Below are 14,825 nucleotides of genomic sequence, written 5' to 3' on the forward strand. Positions count from 1 at the left end.
CAGAGGGCCTATGTCTATCTCATGCAGGATCCCTGATTGTCAGTTCAGTCTCTATGAGCCAATAGGATTCCAGATTAGTTGATTCTTTGGGGTTTTTTTTTGTGATGTACTTGACCCCTCTGGCTCCTACATTCCTTTCTCCTTTTTTTTCAGGCTTCCCCAAGTTCTGTCTAATGTGTGACTGTGAGTCTCTATATCTGTTCCCATCAGTTGCTAGATGAAGTCTCTGATGATAGAGCCTACCAGTATAGCAGACTACCATTAGGAATCATTTCATTGACTTTTTTTTTGTCAGTCTTATTTGGTTCTATTCTAGGTCTTAGGATATATAACCCTGGTTCCTCACCCTCCAGGCAGTGTTAAGGGTAGGATCCCTCTCATGGCATGGGTCTTAAGGAGGAACAGTCATTGGTTGACCACTCCCACAAGTTCTGTGCCACCTTTACCATAGTATATCTTATAGTCAGGGCATATTTATTATATGTCAGAGGTTATGTGGTTGGGTTGGTGTCCCAAGTCCTCCATTGAAAGTCTAGTCTGGTAAGGAGATGGCCAGGTCAGGCTCCATATTCCCCATCACTAGGAGTCTTAAGTAGATCAACCTCATAGATTCCTGGAAATTTCCATTTCAGTATATTTCTAGCTAGTCCCAGAGATGCCCCAATTCTAAATGTCTCTCCCAGTTCTCTCTCTCCCAACCCCCACTTTCTCTATCCTCCTCCAACCTGATCCTTCGTGTTCCCAATCCTACCAGCCCCTTCCCCCGTGATATCTATTCTATTTCCCCTTCCCAGAAAGATTTACCTCCCCTACCCCGAGCACTCCTTATTACTTAGCCTCTGAGTCTGTAGATTGTAGCATGGTTATATTTTATTTTACAGCTAATATCTACTTATAAGTGATCACACAGCATGTTTGTCTTTCACAGTCTGGGTTACCTACCTCAGGATAATCTTTTCTAGTTCTATCCATTTGTCTGCAAATTCCATGATGACATTGTTTTTAAAAGCTGAGTAATACTTCATGTGTAAATATATCACATTGTCTTTACCCATTCTTCAATTGAGGGACATTTAGCTTGTTTCTGGTTCCTGGCTATTACAAATAAAACTGCTACGAATGTAGTTGAGCAAGTGTCCTTGTGGTTTGATGGAGTATCCCTTGGGTATATGCTGAGTTCTTAAAAGAAATCTATACGAAATTTTCTAAGAAACCGATTTCCAAAGAGAGACCTATTTTCTGAGAAACTGACTTCTAACATGACTGTACAAGTTTGCACTCCCACCAGTAATGGAGGAGTGTTCCCCTTGCTCCAAACCCTCGCTAACATGAGCTGTCACTTGAATTTTTTGATCTCAGCCAAAATGGAATCTCAGAGTCTCTCTTATTTGCATTTCTTTGATAACTAAGAATGTTAAACATCTTTAAGTGCTTCTCAGCCATTTGAGATTACTCTGTTGAGAATTATCTGTTTAGATCTGTACCTCATTTTTTAATTGGGTTATTTGGCTTGATAATGTCTAGTTTCTTGAGTTCTTTATATTTTGGATCTCAGCTTTCTGTTGGATGTGGGGTTGGTGGAGATATTTTCCCAATCTGTGGGCTGCTGGTAAATCCTTTTGGTAATGTCCATTGCCTTACAGAAGATTTTTCAGTTTCATGAGGTGTCATTTGTAGACTATTAATCTTAGTGCCTCAGTTAATGGTGTTCTGTTCAGAAGTTGTCTACTGTACCAGTGCAGTCAAGACTATTCCTCACTATCTCTTCTATTAGGTTCAGTGTGTCTAGATTTATACAGAGATCTTTGATATGCTTAGATGAGTTTTGTGCAGGGTGATAAATATGGATCTGTTTGCATTCTTCTACATGCAGACATCCAGTTAGACCAGCATCGTTTTTTGAAGATGCTTTCTTTTTTTTCCATTGTATAATTCTGCCTTCTTTATCAAAAAGCAGATATCTATAGATCTGATTTACATCTGGGACTTCAATTTGATTCCATTGATCAACTTGTCTGTTTTTATGCCAATATCATGTGGTTTTTATTACTGCAGCTCTGTAGTTGAGTTTGAAATCAGGGATAGTGATACCTCCAGAAGTTCTTTTATTGGACAGGATTGTTTTTGCTTATCCTGGGTTTTTTGGTTTTCTGTATGAAGTTGAGTATTGGTTTTCAAGGTCTGAAAAGAATTATGTTGGTGTTTTGATGACAATTGTGTTGAATCTGTACATTGATTTTGGTAAGATGGCCATTTTCACTATGTTAAGCCTACAGATCCATAAGCATGGGATCTTTCCATCTTCTGATAGATTCTTAATTTTCTTTCTTCAAAGGCTTGAAATTCTTATCTTAGAGGTCTTTCACTTCCTCAGTTAGAGTTCCCAGAAGATATTTTATATTATTTGTAGCTATTGTCAATGGTATTGTTTCCTGATTTTTTTCTCTGCCCTTTTGTCCTTTATATGTAGGAGGACTGCTGATCTTTGGAGTTAATCTTGTATGTAGCCACTTCCCTTAAGGTGTTTAGGAGTTTCCTTGTTGAATTTATGGGGTCATTTATATATACTATCATAACACCTGCAAATAATGATACTCTTACTTCTTCTATTCCAATTTGTATACCCTTGATTGCCTTTAGTTGTTTTATTGCTCTAGCTAGAACTTCAAGTGCTATATTAACTAGAATTGGAGAGAGTGAAAAGTTTTGTCTTATCCCGGATTTCAGGGCAATTGCTTTGAGTTTCTCTCCATTTAATTTGACGTTGGCTATAGCCTTGTTGTAAATTGCCTTTATTATGTTTAGTTATATAGGTTGTACCCTGATCTCTCCAAGACTTTTATCATGAAGGGGTGTTGGATTTTGTCAAAGGCCTTTTCAGCATCTAATGAGAGGATCACAGGTTTTTTTTTCTTTTAAGTTTATTCATATGGTGTATTACATTGACAGATTTTTATAGGTAGAACCATCCCTGAATCTCTGGGATGAAGCCAATTTGGCAGTGGTGGATGGTGTTTTTGATGTGGATACAGTCTGTGAGTATTTTATTGAGTGTTTTACATCAATGTTTATGAGAGAAATTGGCCTGTAATATTCTCTCTCTCTCTCTCTCTCTCTCTCTCTCTCTCTCTCTCTCTCTCTCTCTTTCTGAATCTTTGTGTGGTTTGGGTATTAGGGTGACTATAGCCTCATAAAATGAATTTAGCACTGTTCCTTCTGTTTCTATTTAGTGAAATAATTTAAGGACTATTAGTATTAGCTCTTCTGTGAAAGTCTGATAGAATTTTGTGATAAAACTGTCTGGGCCTCTGCTCTTTTTGGTTTGGATACCTTTAATGACTCTCTTTCCTTAGGAGTTATAGGTCTATTTAAATTGCTTATATCATTTTTATTTCACTTTGGCAAGTGGTACCTATCAGGAAAATTGTTCATTTATTTTAGGTTTTTTTTTTTTCAATTTTGTGGAGAACAGGTTTTTTCTGTATGGCCTAATAATTCTTTGGATTTTCTCAATGTCTGTTACTATGTCTCCCTTTCCATTTCTGATTTTGTTAATGTTGATATTCTCACTGATTTTTAGTTAGTTTGGATAAGTGTTGTCTTCTTGTTGACTTTCTCAAAGAGCCAACTCTGTTTCATTGATTTTTTTAATTGTTCTCTTTGTTTCTATTTTATTGATTTTAGCCCTCAGTTTAAATGTTTCTTGCCATCTACTCCTCTTGGGAGTGCTTACTTTTTTCTGTTCTAGAACCTTCAGGTATGCATTTAAATTGCTAATATAGTTTAATAAGATATCTCCAATGTCTTTATGAAGGCACTTAGTGCTATGAACTTTCTTCTTAACACTGCTTTCATTGTGTCCCATAGACTTGGGTGTGTTGTGAATTCATTTTCATTGAATTCTAGGAAATTAATTTGTTTCTTTATTTCTACCTTAACACAGTGGTCATTCAGTAAAGAGTTTTTCAGTTTCCATGAGTCTGTAGGCTTTCTATTGTTTCTGTTGCTGTTGAAGTCCAGCCCTAATCAGTAGTCATCTGGTAGAATACAAGGTGTTATTTCAGTTTTGTTGTATCTATTGAGACTTGCTTTGTGACTCAGTATGTGGCTGGTTTTGGAGAAAGTTTCATGAGGTGCTTAGAAGAAAATATATTCTTTTGTATTTGAGTGAAATGATCTATAAATATCTGTTAGATTCATTTGAGTCATGACATCTGTTAGCTCCACTGTTTCTCTGTTTAGCTTTTGTCTGAATGATTTGTCCACTTGAAAGAGTGGGATATTGAAGTCTTCCACTATGCGTAGAGTTCTATGTGTGTTTAAAGCTTTAGTAATATTTCTTTTACAGATCTGGGCACCCTTGTGTTTGGGGCATAGATATTCAGATATGAGACATCATCTTGGTGGAGTATTTCCTTTCATGAGTATAAAGTGTCTTTCTCTGTCTCCTGATTAAGTTTGTTTGGAAGTCTATTTTGGTAGAGATTAGAATGAGTACATCAGCTTGCTTCTCTGATTCATTTGCTTGGAAAATCCTTTTCTAACCGTTTACTCTGAAGTAATGTTTATCTTTTATGCTGAGGTATATTTCTTCTATGCAGATTGATTGGTTTTGCATTCATTCTGTTAGCCTGTATCATTGATATTGAGAGATATTAATGAGCAATGGTTGTTAATTCCTATCATTTTGATAGTGATAGTGGTGGTGCGTGTTCGAGCATGCTCTCATGCTTCCACTCTTCCCCTCTTTTGGTTTTGCTAGTGTGAGATTATTTACTTCCTGTGGTTTTGTGGGTGTAGTTAACTTCTTTGTACTGGTATTTTGCTTCTAGTACCTTCTATAGGACTGGATTTGTGGGTAGATATTATTTAAATTTGACTTTGTCATGGAATATTCTGTTTTCTCCTTCTATGGTAATTGAAAGTTTGCTGTGTATAGTAGTCTGGGCTGGTGTCTATGGTCTCTTAGAGGCTATCAGACATCTGTCCAGGCTCTTCTGACTTTTAGAGTCACTGTTTTAGAGCCAGGTATAATTCTAATAGGTCTGCCTTAGTATGTTGCTTGGCCTTTTCCCCTTGTAACTTTGTTTGCAGTCTTTCTTCGTTCTATATGTTCTATATGCTCGGTGTTTTGAGTGTAATGTGGTAGGGAAACTTTTGTTTCTGGTCCAATCTATTTGGCATTCTGTAAGCTTTTTAGACTTTTATAGGCATCTCCTTACTTTAGGTTAGGAAATTTTTCTTCCATTTTGTTGAAAGTATTTCTTGGGCCTTTGATCCTGGGATCTTGCCCTTCTTCTATTCATATTATTCTTAGGTTTGGCCTTTTTATAGTTTCCCAGATGTTGTGGATGTTGTGCGTCAGGAGCTTTTTAGAATTCACAATTTTTGACAGATATATCCATTTCTTCTATCATGTCCCTACACCTGAGATTCTCTCTTCCATCTCTTGTATTCTGTTGGCAATGCTTGCATCTAAGGTTCCTGTTCACTTCACTAGATCTTCCATCTCCAGGATTCCCTCAGTTTGTGTTTTCTTTATTGCTTCTATCTCCATTTTCAGGTCTTGAACAGTTTCATTCCTTTTCTTTACCTACTTGTTTAGTTTTGGTTTTGGTTTTTTTATTTTGTTTTGGATTTTGTTTGTTTTCTTTAAGGAATTTACTCAATTGCTCCTATTATTTGTTTATGTTTTCCTGGATTTCTCTAAGGGATTTATTCATTTCCTCTTTAAGAACCTCTATCATTTTCATAAAGTTGGTTTTAAGGTCATTTTCATGCTTCAGCTGTGTTGGACTATTCAGGGGGTGCTTTAGTAAGAGAGCTGAGTTCTGGTGGTGCCATATTGCCCTGGCTGTTGATTGCATTCTTATACTGGTATGCAGGCACCTGGGTTTGGGATGAATATATGTATAAGAGCTGATTTCTGAGTTTGTTTTGTTAGATGAATATTTTTGCTCCTTGGTTTCTGTTTCTTCTTTGGTCTTTCTGGTCTTTGTGTCCTGAATTCCTAGTGGCTGGCTTAACCTCTGGTCCAGCAGGAGTCTCCCTCATTGTTGGGAGCTGGGCTTCTGGTACCTAGCATGACCTTTGGCTCAGCAGTGGATATTCTTCTGACTGGAGTGGCCTGCCCTTGAGCAGTAGGTATCTCCCCCTGTAGAGATGGGAGTAGGTGGTGTGGTTGATGGTGTCAGTTGAAACAAGGGATCAGGAGGATACGGAGGGCATGTTTGACTCTTTCCTGTTCCGATGCTGTGGTCTGCACCTGAGCAGCAGAGATCTGCCTGAGGTGGGGGCATGGCAGTGGGAATGGGTGATGGACAGGGGGAGGAAAGGGAAAAAGGGGTCTTTGGCCTCCTAACTGAGGGAGTAGGAAGATTCTGAGGGCATCTGGAGCTCTTCCCTGGTCTGACTCCTTTGGTTACTCTTTCAGTGACTTTATATACCACTTAGCTTCAGCATCATTATGCAAGGGCTAAAAGTATGGAGACATCCTCAGGCCAAAGCTCTTTTAGTCTGACATAATCAAATGATCAGTTCAGTTTATTATGTCTCTCCCTTCCTATGATCAGCTTCCATGGATCAGCACCTGCCTGCTACTCAGCTTCCCCCAAGCCTAGCTCAAAGCTAATACCAAGCAAAGGTTTCTCTTCTAATCTTGTCTTCTCAGAAGACAGGATTTGCTCAAGAGATGGTTTAAGAAGAAGTTTATTTAATCAGGAAAAGCAAGTAATCTGGAGAGGAATGGGATGTATTGTCCTGAAAGAGCCAGGAACAATGCAGAGGGTTCTGTGTTGTGGACTTTTAAAGAGTTTTGTGAATGTTTTCAAGGAGGGAGGCATATTCATAGAGTAAAGTAGCCACTTTTCTCTTTCACCTTATGGAGAACCTAATCTCCTCATTAGGATATCTCTTCCCATTATCTTCAAGAAAGACCCACAAAGGAGTAGAAGGGTAAATACCATACCATAATGCAAATGGTGTTTTAAAAAGTCAAGACCTCATGCTAATGGGGAATAATGAAGACCTGCCCTGGAATCTTAGTTTCTGATACGGTGAAAAGGATACTGTCAGGAGACACAGCTCTTAAGATATAGCTACAATTTTCCTTTACCTCAGATTCAACTAAGCTCCATTCCTACCTGGTATAACATAAAATGTGGTACATCTTCTTCCTCATGTTTATTTTTATGACAGGTCTTATTACATATACTTAGCTTGCTTGCCTTCATGGAGACCCACCTACCTCTGCTTCCTGAGTGCTGAGCTCCAAGGCATAGGCCACCATACACCTATTTTAAACTTATTAATTATAGAAAAGTTTCCTTTGTTATACTCCTCTAGACTTTTTCCAAATAAGACAGGTGAATGGATAATTTTTGTGCATCCCAAGAAAACAATCTAGCTGGAATTTACAGTGACTTAATCTTTATAGAATCTGAAAAAAACAACCTCATGTACTTTGTTGCTACCTACAGATAACCATGAGCCACTGTCCTGTGTTATTCATTACTTTCTATCATTAGCATTCATGGCCAAATCTTTCCAGTGGCTTGTGGTTCCCCCAAGAGTTACCATTCACTCACCAAGTAGTCTCTTATTCACTAACTGTAGTCACATTCACAGTATAGAAACGTACCATATGGCCTCATTACCATCTGTCTTAACAAATGAATCTAGTTTAGATTCTGGAATTTGGGGTTGGGGTTGGTTTTGATTTTGTTTTGAGATTTTTGTTGGTTTGGTTTTATGGAGATTTGTTTGTTTGGTTGGTTGGTTGGTTGGTTGGTTGGTTGGGTTGGTTTGTGTGTTTGTTTTAAGAAAGTTAAATGTACATTTTTAAAAGATAGACTGGTTAGCAATTTCCAGGTAAGACCTGGCACATTATATAGTGTGGCAGGGTCAGAAAGAGGGTGTGACAGATATAGCAAATGATGTCATCATTGGTGTAGTGTTCCAGCCACATGAAAACCAGGTCAGACCCAACCTGACTGTGTCCTCCCCCTACACAGCAACTGGAGCCTCTTACATATGCTTTCGGTCCATTCCTGCTGTGACATCCTTTAAATTGGAGATTTTGTCAGGTGTGATATGCTTCTTTCTTGGTCAAATGCAAACTACATATTTTAGCTAGCTACTCCTTTCTGCCTAGCAGTTTTAAACTGTGAATAATATCTAAGATATACTCATCCAGAAGCAGGCACAGTTAAACCAACATGTTTGGGCTGCTAATCTTCTGCTTTTAGCATCTTCCATTTGCAAACGAACTGGGAGCAAAAGTGTGGCATCCAGCACTATGCTGAGATGATACTTCATTTCAGTTCACGCTATTCTATTATCACCTTCAGAGCAAAAGGAGCCTGGGGCCTCATAAAACAATACTGGGCATTAACCACTGTAAGAGAACAGCTCGGCTGGGTGTTCACTGACCAGAGTGTTCCCTCCCAGAAGAAAGCAGAAACCAAACTTTCCATTTTTCCACAAGCTAGAGCCTTCCTCCAGATCACTTCACTGAAGCTTTAAGCTTCAGGATTTCCAAAAATTTGACTGACAGAAGTAAGTGCCCCATGCCCCCATATTGATGTCATTTGTTTCTAATATTAGCAGCGGAGCATTCCGGGTTCACCTGGGAAAGAGGAGCTTTTATTTTTGAGTCGAACAAGAACAGATACTAAAAATGAACATGGTGAGACTTCCTTCTGGCGTATCTGACACAGATAAAATAGGGAAGCCTGTGCTGCAAGACTATTTTGGATCAAATGAGAAAGGGATTCAAGGTAGTTGGAAATCCAGTATACTTTAGTTCACCCTCTGTCCCCTTGCCCATGACTTCTGAGGAATTAAGAAATAAAATGAAACCTTATACATAATGTCACAAAAGATTATGATATGCTTGTGAAAAGTCTCCCTGGGTAACAGAATGGATCCAGGTGATGTGTTACAGTTCAACATGAGTGATGCACTTGGTTGTTAAATGATGTAGCCATATGCATAAAGAACTAAATGGTATGTTTGAGGCTCATGGAAAACTCTCACATGTGCCAAGTATTTAGGCTTCTGTCATCTAGGAGAGTTTAAATGGGTCAGAGTAGCTGGCTACTACCATGTTTCTGACTCACATTGATGGGCAGGGTCAGGAAGAGGATGCTGGGCCACTTGGCATAACTGCTGTAGTGTGGGATCTCATGCCCTGGATGAAAGGTGGTTTCTTCCATCTTCTCCATCTGTAAAGTAAGTAGCATAGTCATGTATCAAGAGTGATTCATTTATGTGGTACACATCTTGAAAAGACAGTAAGGGCAATAAGTGAAAAGATTCAGAAACCTCCGAAGTATAGAAAACGCCTTTCACTTTAAAATGACCATGTAAGTTTAGTAACCATTCTCTTTAGACAAATAAAATATTTAGAGAATGTAATAGAAACTAAAGAGTTGAAAGAAACAAAAGCACTAAGGTTCAGGTAGGGCCTGTAATCACTCAGTGTCTGGAATTGAACTTTCCTTTCATTCCACATTTTTCTAAGACATTGATTTTCAGAACGGTTGCCCTCTCTGTAGTAGCAATGGTAAGGGAACAGGCTTGCTTTTAGGCACTTAGTTTTTGCTGATGGCTCTCTAGTCCAGTCTTCCATCCTGACTGATCATTTATCATCTTACATCATAGGGAAACTAGGACAGCTTAGACAGCGTCCAGTCACACCAACTTACTGTTTTTTGATTGGGTCAAAGAAGTCTGATATGTACAGGCTTAGCCTTAAAGCTGCCTTGTTTTGCTTTGCATTGTTGGTTGTTGTTGTCATTGTGTTTGTTCTGTGCTGTTACTCCTCCATATTATTCACAATATCACTAAATGGTGTCAAAGTCCACAGGAGGCCTTGTTTAAATTTGTTTCCTCATGAAAAGATCAGAATGTTCATGCCTTGTTCCCAAAGATTGCTGTGACAGGTCACATACCACTGAGCTGTAATAGCATGTTAGGCTCTACCTCATTCCTCTTTGGGACTCTGAGTTCTTTCAAGGTAGAGAGCTGTGCCTTGTTTCCCTCTGTGTCCCAAAGCTTGTCTGGAACAATAGTGACCTCTCACTAAATATTTACTTATTCATCAGCATTGAATAGCTTACCTGGGAGACTCAGGTACTAACTCACATTTTACTTGTTTTATTTCACCTTGGATGTAGTAGTTTTTATTCCCCCTATTAAGCTATTTTTTCTCTAGATTCCCATTTTTGGAAAGAAGCAGACTTTCTGACTACAAAGGAAAATCTTCCATGGTACATCTAATGATTTCTGAAAACTCAAAGAACAACATCTCAGGAAAAATTTTTCCTGAAAGATACCCAATTACTTTTTCCCTATCTGGTAGTTCAAAACATGTTTCATGTGTATTTGTATGCAAGTTTCTTTCCAGTTACAAATATCTAGTTAATGTGGGGAGACTCAGCACCCCATCTGTTAGAGGTCAGCAGGCAGAAGGCACCTAACTCCCCGTATCGGCTTTCTATACAACATTATCGTAGTTACTCGAATTCCATTCACATAGAGATGATGCTAAATGAATGCCACAGGTACCAACATCCCAACCTACTAATGAATAAATCAGACCTCAGAAAGCATCTTCCTAAGGTCACTCTAAGGTTACACTAAGGGGACAGTGAGTCAGTTCTGCATTATAAGTATTTGACATGTGTCACTTAGGTGACATTTTATAGACAATAAAAGAGAAAAAAGTCACAGTGTAAAATGAAATTCCTGATTACAAACTCTGGATAAACCAAAGTAGACACAGTGAGGAGAGCAAACTGGTAAAGTGGTCAGTGTGTCACTCTGTAGCAAAAGTGGGGAGGGGACTGTACAGCATGTGGGCAGAGTAGGGGATAATTCCCACCCCCAGGTTGTGATTATTCTGGTGTTGGCTCCTCAGTTTGATCTGCACACTAGTTCTATGATACATTTGCCTGCTGAGAATTCTGTGTCTTCTCTGAGAAGTATTAATGAGAGGACAGAAATGGGTTGGTTCTGGATTTCCATAAAGACTGTAGGTAAATGAATGAACTTCTGGTTCCAATGCTCCACAAATTATAAACCTACATGCCTTTTACTTGATGAACTTTGAGTGATGAAAGCAGAAAAAAAAATATTGAGGAAGAAAATAATACTCCTTCTTTAAAGGGTTATCTGAACTTCCTGTGATAATTTTATGCAACCTTGTATAAAAGTATACTATAGTAAACACAGTTTTATGTGTGTTCTTTGTATGGATGCAATATTCTATTTTAGAAGTCAGTTAGTAAGTCAACATTTATTAAGCGCCTACTCTGTATCATGTTTGTGATGAATCATTGACAGCTGATGAGTGAAAAAGGTAAATTCCATTGCTGTGGGAAAACTCACATTCTAGAAGGAAAGAGCGTGACAGTAAATGTAGAATCAAATTGATAAAGACAACTTAAAATTGAAAAGCTTCATTTGTGGGGTACGTTTTGTTCCTAGGCTAAGCCTGAGATTTTTGACTTTCTCAATTTCAAAGTAAAATAGCAATGAAAAACAAAATAGTGATGAAAGAACTTCCCAATGCACTGGTGGACACTCTCCTGCCTTAGTTCTTGCCAAGAAAGATAATGTTCAGGGTTAGGTGTGTGCTGCTTCACTTGTGCAAGTGGTGATCATATGTTGCTTTCTTTTTGTTTTAGGAATCTTGGGAAATCAGGACTCAGAGTTTCGTGCTTGGGTCTTGGTAAGTACATGGGGTGTTATGGGGACAGTGAGTGGGAAGGCATGAGGCTAAGAAGATACAAGAGAATGGTGTGATGTAGGTCAGGTTTCTCTCTCAGGAGGAGACTGTCCAGCTTTGCCCCCACTTCCCCTCTGAGGAATGCTTTCCTTGTCCATCTCCCTGTCTAGGCCCAAGGACCCTTTGTATCCATGGGATCGTCTACCTCAAGCAGAGAGCAGTCTTAGAGGACAAGGGCCATGTACCTCTCCTACTTATCTGGTGTGCAATATGTAAATATACACTTATATGCTCACTTCACCTTGCCTTCAGTTTACCTGCAATTTTCTATCTATCCTAACTTTTCCTTTGACTAATTTCTTCACTTATTTTTCTGATATTGCTATATATATTTTATGTGCTTTTAAAAATCACTTCAAATTCTTGGGCACACACAAAGTGTTTTCAATGGATGGAATCATACTATAGGAGATGATCCTCTAGACATTTCTGTGAGGCAGTATCTTGATTATGCTAGTTGATATGGGAAGACCCATCTTAATTGTAGATGGAACTATTCCTCGGAAGCAGGTCCTGGACTGAACCAAATGGAGGTGGGAATGCCCTTTGGGGTGGAAATGTTTATTCCCTGTCATGATATGGAGCTGTGGCACAGCCTCTCACACTATGTCTGAAGTCAGGAAGAAGAGAGAGAGATGTATGCTCATGTTACCAGGAGCTTGCCAGAGATTCCCATTCAGACACAGTGCATGGCCAGTTAAAAGTATTCCAGCAGACTGGAACTACATCCAAGGGTTCAGGGACCTGGGTGTGGTCCTCAGTATCCAGAACACTGTTTTTAAAGGGCAAATACCACCTCATCAGCTGTGGGGGAGGTGAGGGGGGCTTCACACAGTCAGCAGTTTGAACAGAAGTTAAGATAATTGGCTATCCAGATGGAGGGGTTTTCCGAACAAGCAGGCAGCCAAGATCAACCATTAGCTGGAGGAGGATCCAAACAAACAAGCAGTTTTAACAAAGGCTAAGATAAGTCAGCTAGGACATCCAAACCTTTGGTTCCTAGAACAGAGTTGGGTAATTTTCCATGGAATTCTCCACTAAGGAGATCAGATTCTAGTTTAACCTGAAATGGCCTAGCAAAAATACAAGAAGGAGGAACCTCTCTGCACCATCCTCATTGTCATCTCATCCCCCTTCCCCCATCCCTATCCCTGTCCCCGTGTCCTCCACCCCCCCCCACCCATCCCATCCTCCCTCATACCAGCACTCAGTTCAGTTTCTTCCTATTCACACACACTCAGGGTGAGTGTTCACTTTTCAATTAAATTTCTCTAGAAATGTTCTCTCAAATACACCAGATGATGTCTCATGTGACTCTCAATCTAGTCAAGTTGACATTGAAGATTAATCATCACAAGTCTACACCTTGTCAGTTTGGCATCCCAAACATCAATCTTACCTATACCTTCCAACCTCTTCCTGAATGTCTCCCTCCTCCATGGCCGTCCCACAGTGCAAAGAGAGTTCAGCTGCAATACTCCCCCTGATCTTAACAATTCCACCATTGTTCAAAAGTTCAAAGTTCCTGGTAAGATCCAGAGTAGTCTCTTAACTGTGATCCCTCGTAAAGAACTAAAAAAAAAAAAAAGAAAGAAAGAAAGAAAGAAAGAAAGAAAGAAAGAAAGAAAGAAAGAAAGAAAATAATTCTTAGCACAGAATAAAGATTCCATTCCAGAAGAGAGAAATGGTGTCAAAGCAAGGAAAAGGTGGGCTAAACCAAGACTAAAAGCCAACTGGAAAACACTAAATACTGCATCTCCATAGAGCAAGATCTCAGATATAGGTTCAAGAGGGGCATTGAGATGGGTTGTTAGGAGCAAGGAGTTTTCAGCATTATCAACTCCTGGACAGTCAGGTGGACAGCAGCATGGTTGGAGCTCTGAGGGGGTTGAGGTCTCAAAACCAGAGACAAGCAGCAAAGCAAGAATAAGTATCTCGTTTTACAGCTCTCTGAGGAAAAGGGTGATTCCCAGCAGGAGCCAGGCTATCTGATTCCCAGGCAAGAGGCATGAAAGCCAGTGGGGAACAGGATGTGTACCCACTAACACCCCCTTTCATGTAAACTTGTTTCCCCTATGAGAAATCCTGACACGCAGAGGTGCTAGCTAGAGATTCACAGAAAGTCATCTCAACAGAATTCCTGTCAGACAGGGAAAGGGCTGCTTCTGTTACTGTAGTCTAAGAGGTCTGGCATCTAATGCATGCTTACATGTAGCTGGCACCTGGGATGGATGATGGAATCATCTGGACCTCAGCGGCCTTGGGTAGCCCTGTCATTCTAGTGCTGCCACCTGTAGCACATGAGAGACATCTCACACATCAGCTTGAAGCCTTTCTCCTGGTGTACCATCAACATCCCAGGTTCTAGCTTTGAAATTTTTACGCAGAAGCCTCCAAGGTTTTCCTTGGAGGGAATCTGAATCTGCCACTTGATGCTCAATCTTAGAGTCTTTCTAGAAGTCTGTTGCAGGCCTCCATAATCCTGTAACTGCTGCAAATTGCATGTCTGCAAAATTCAGCAGCATCTAGAAGGCATTGCCAAGTTCTGTGCTGGTTAGAGATACAGTCTTACCCTTGTCTAACTCAGCCATAGCCACTGAACCAGGAAAAATACTTTCCTAAGGAGTTGGTTTAGGGTTGGAAATCCCTTCAGGAGAATTCTCAGCTTCAGGCTCTCTCCTTTCAAATGAATTTGTCTTTTCATGTGAAGGAACCTTTACAAGATACCCTGAGTTCTAGTCCTGGGGAAGAGCTCAAGGTTTGTCTTTAATCGTGCTGATCTCTGGGACCATTATAGTGGCTTGCTCTCACTGGCCTTGCCTGCGACTTTAAACTCATTCACATTCTTTTCCTTGCTAAACTGCACATTTTCCCACATTTTTCTGTTCTCTGTCACTGTAGATGTGACTATTAATAATGAGTAGTAACCCTACCACAGATGTAATGATGTCATGAAATTTCCCCCACCAGTTAAGTTCATAACTTCCTTTTCCTTTTCCTTTTCCTTTTCCTTTTCCTTTTCCTTTTCCTTTTC

At 39.6% G+C, this 14,825-nt stretch overlaps 1 protein-coding gene across 3 annotated transcripts in view; it reads left to right on the plus strand.

The window, feature by feature from the left end:
* The window catches only part of LOC114617876 (voltage-gated potassium channel subunit beta-1), a 390,507-nt gene that overhangs the window by 269,289 nt on the left and 106,393 nt on the right, over positions 1-14,825 (plus strand). For all 3 annotated transcript variants that reach the window (XM_028763547.1, XM_028763548.1, XM_028763549.1), the window contains exon 2: positions 11,691-11,734. In XM_028763547.1, the coding sequence (XP_028619380.1) occupies positions 11,691-11,734 (44 nt within the window). The remainder of the gene's footprint in view (positions 1-11,690; positions 11,735-14,825) is intronic.

Source organism: Grammomys surdaster, unplaced genomic scaffold, assembly GCF_004785775.1.
Source record: "Grammomys surdaster isolate TR1022 unplaced genomic scaffold, NIH_TR_1.0 139, whole genome shotgun sequence".
Taxonomy (NCBI): Eukaryota; Metazoa; Chordata; class Mammalia; order Rodentia; family Muridae; genus Grammomys; species Grammomys surdaster.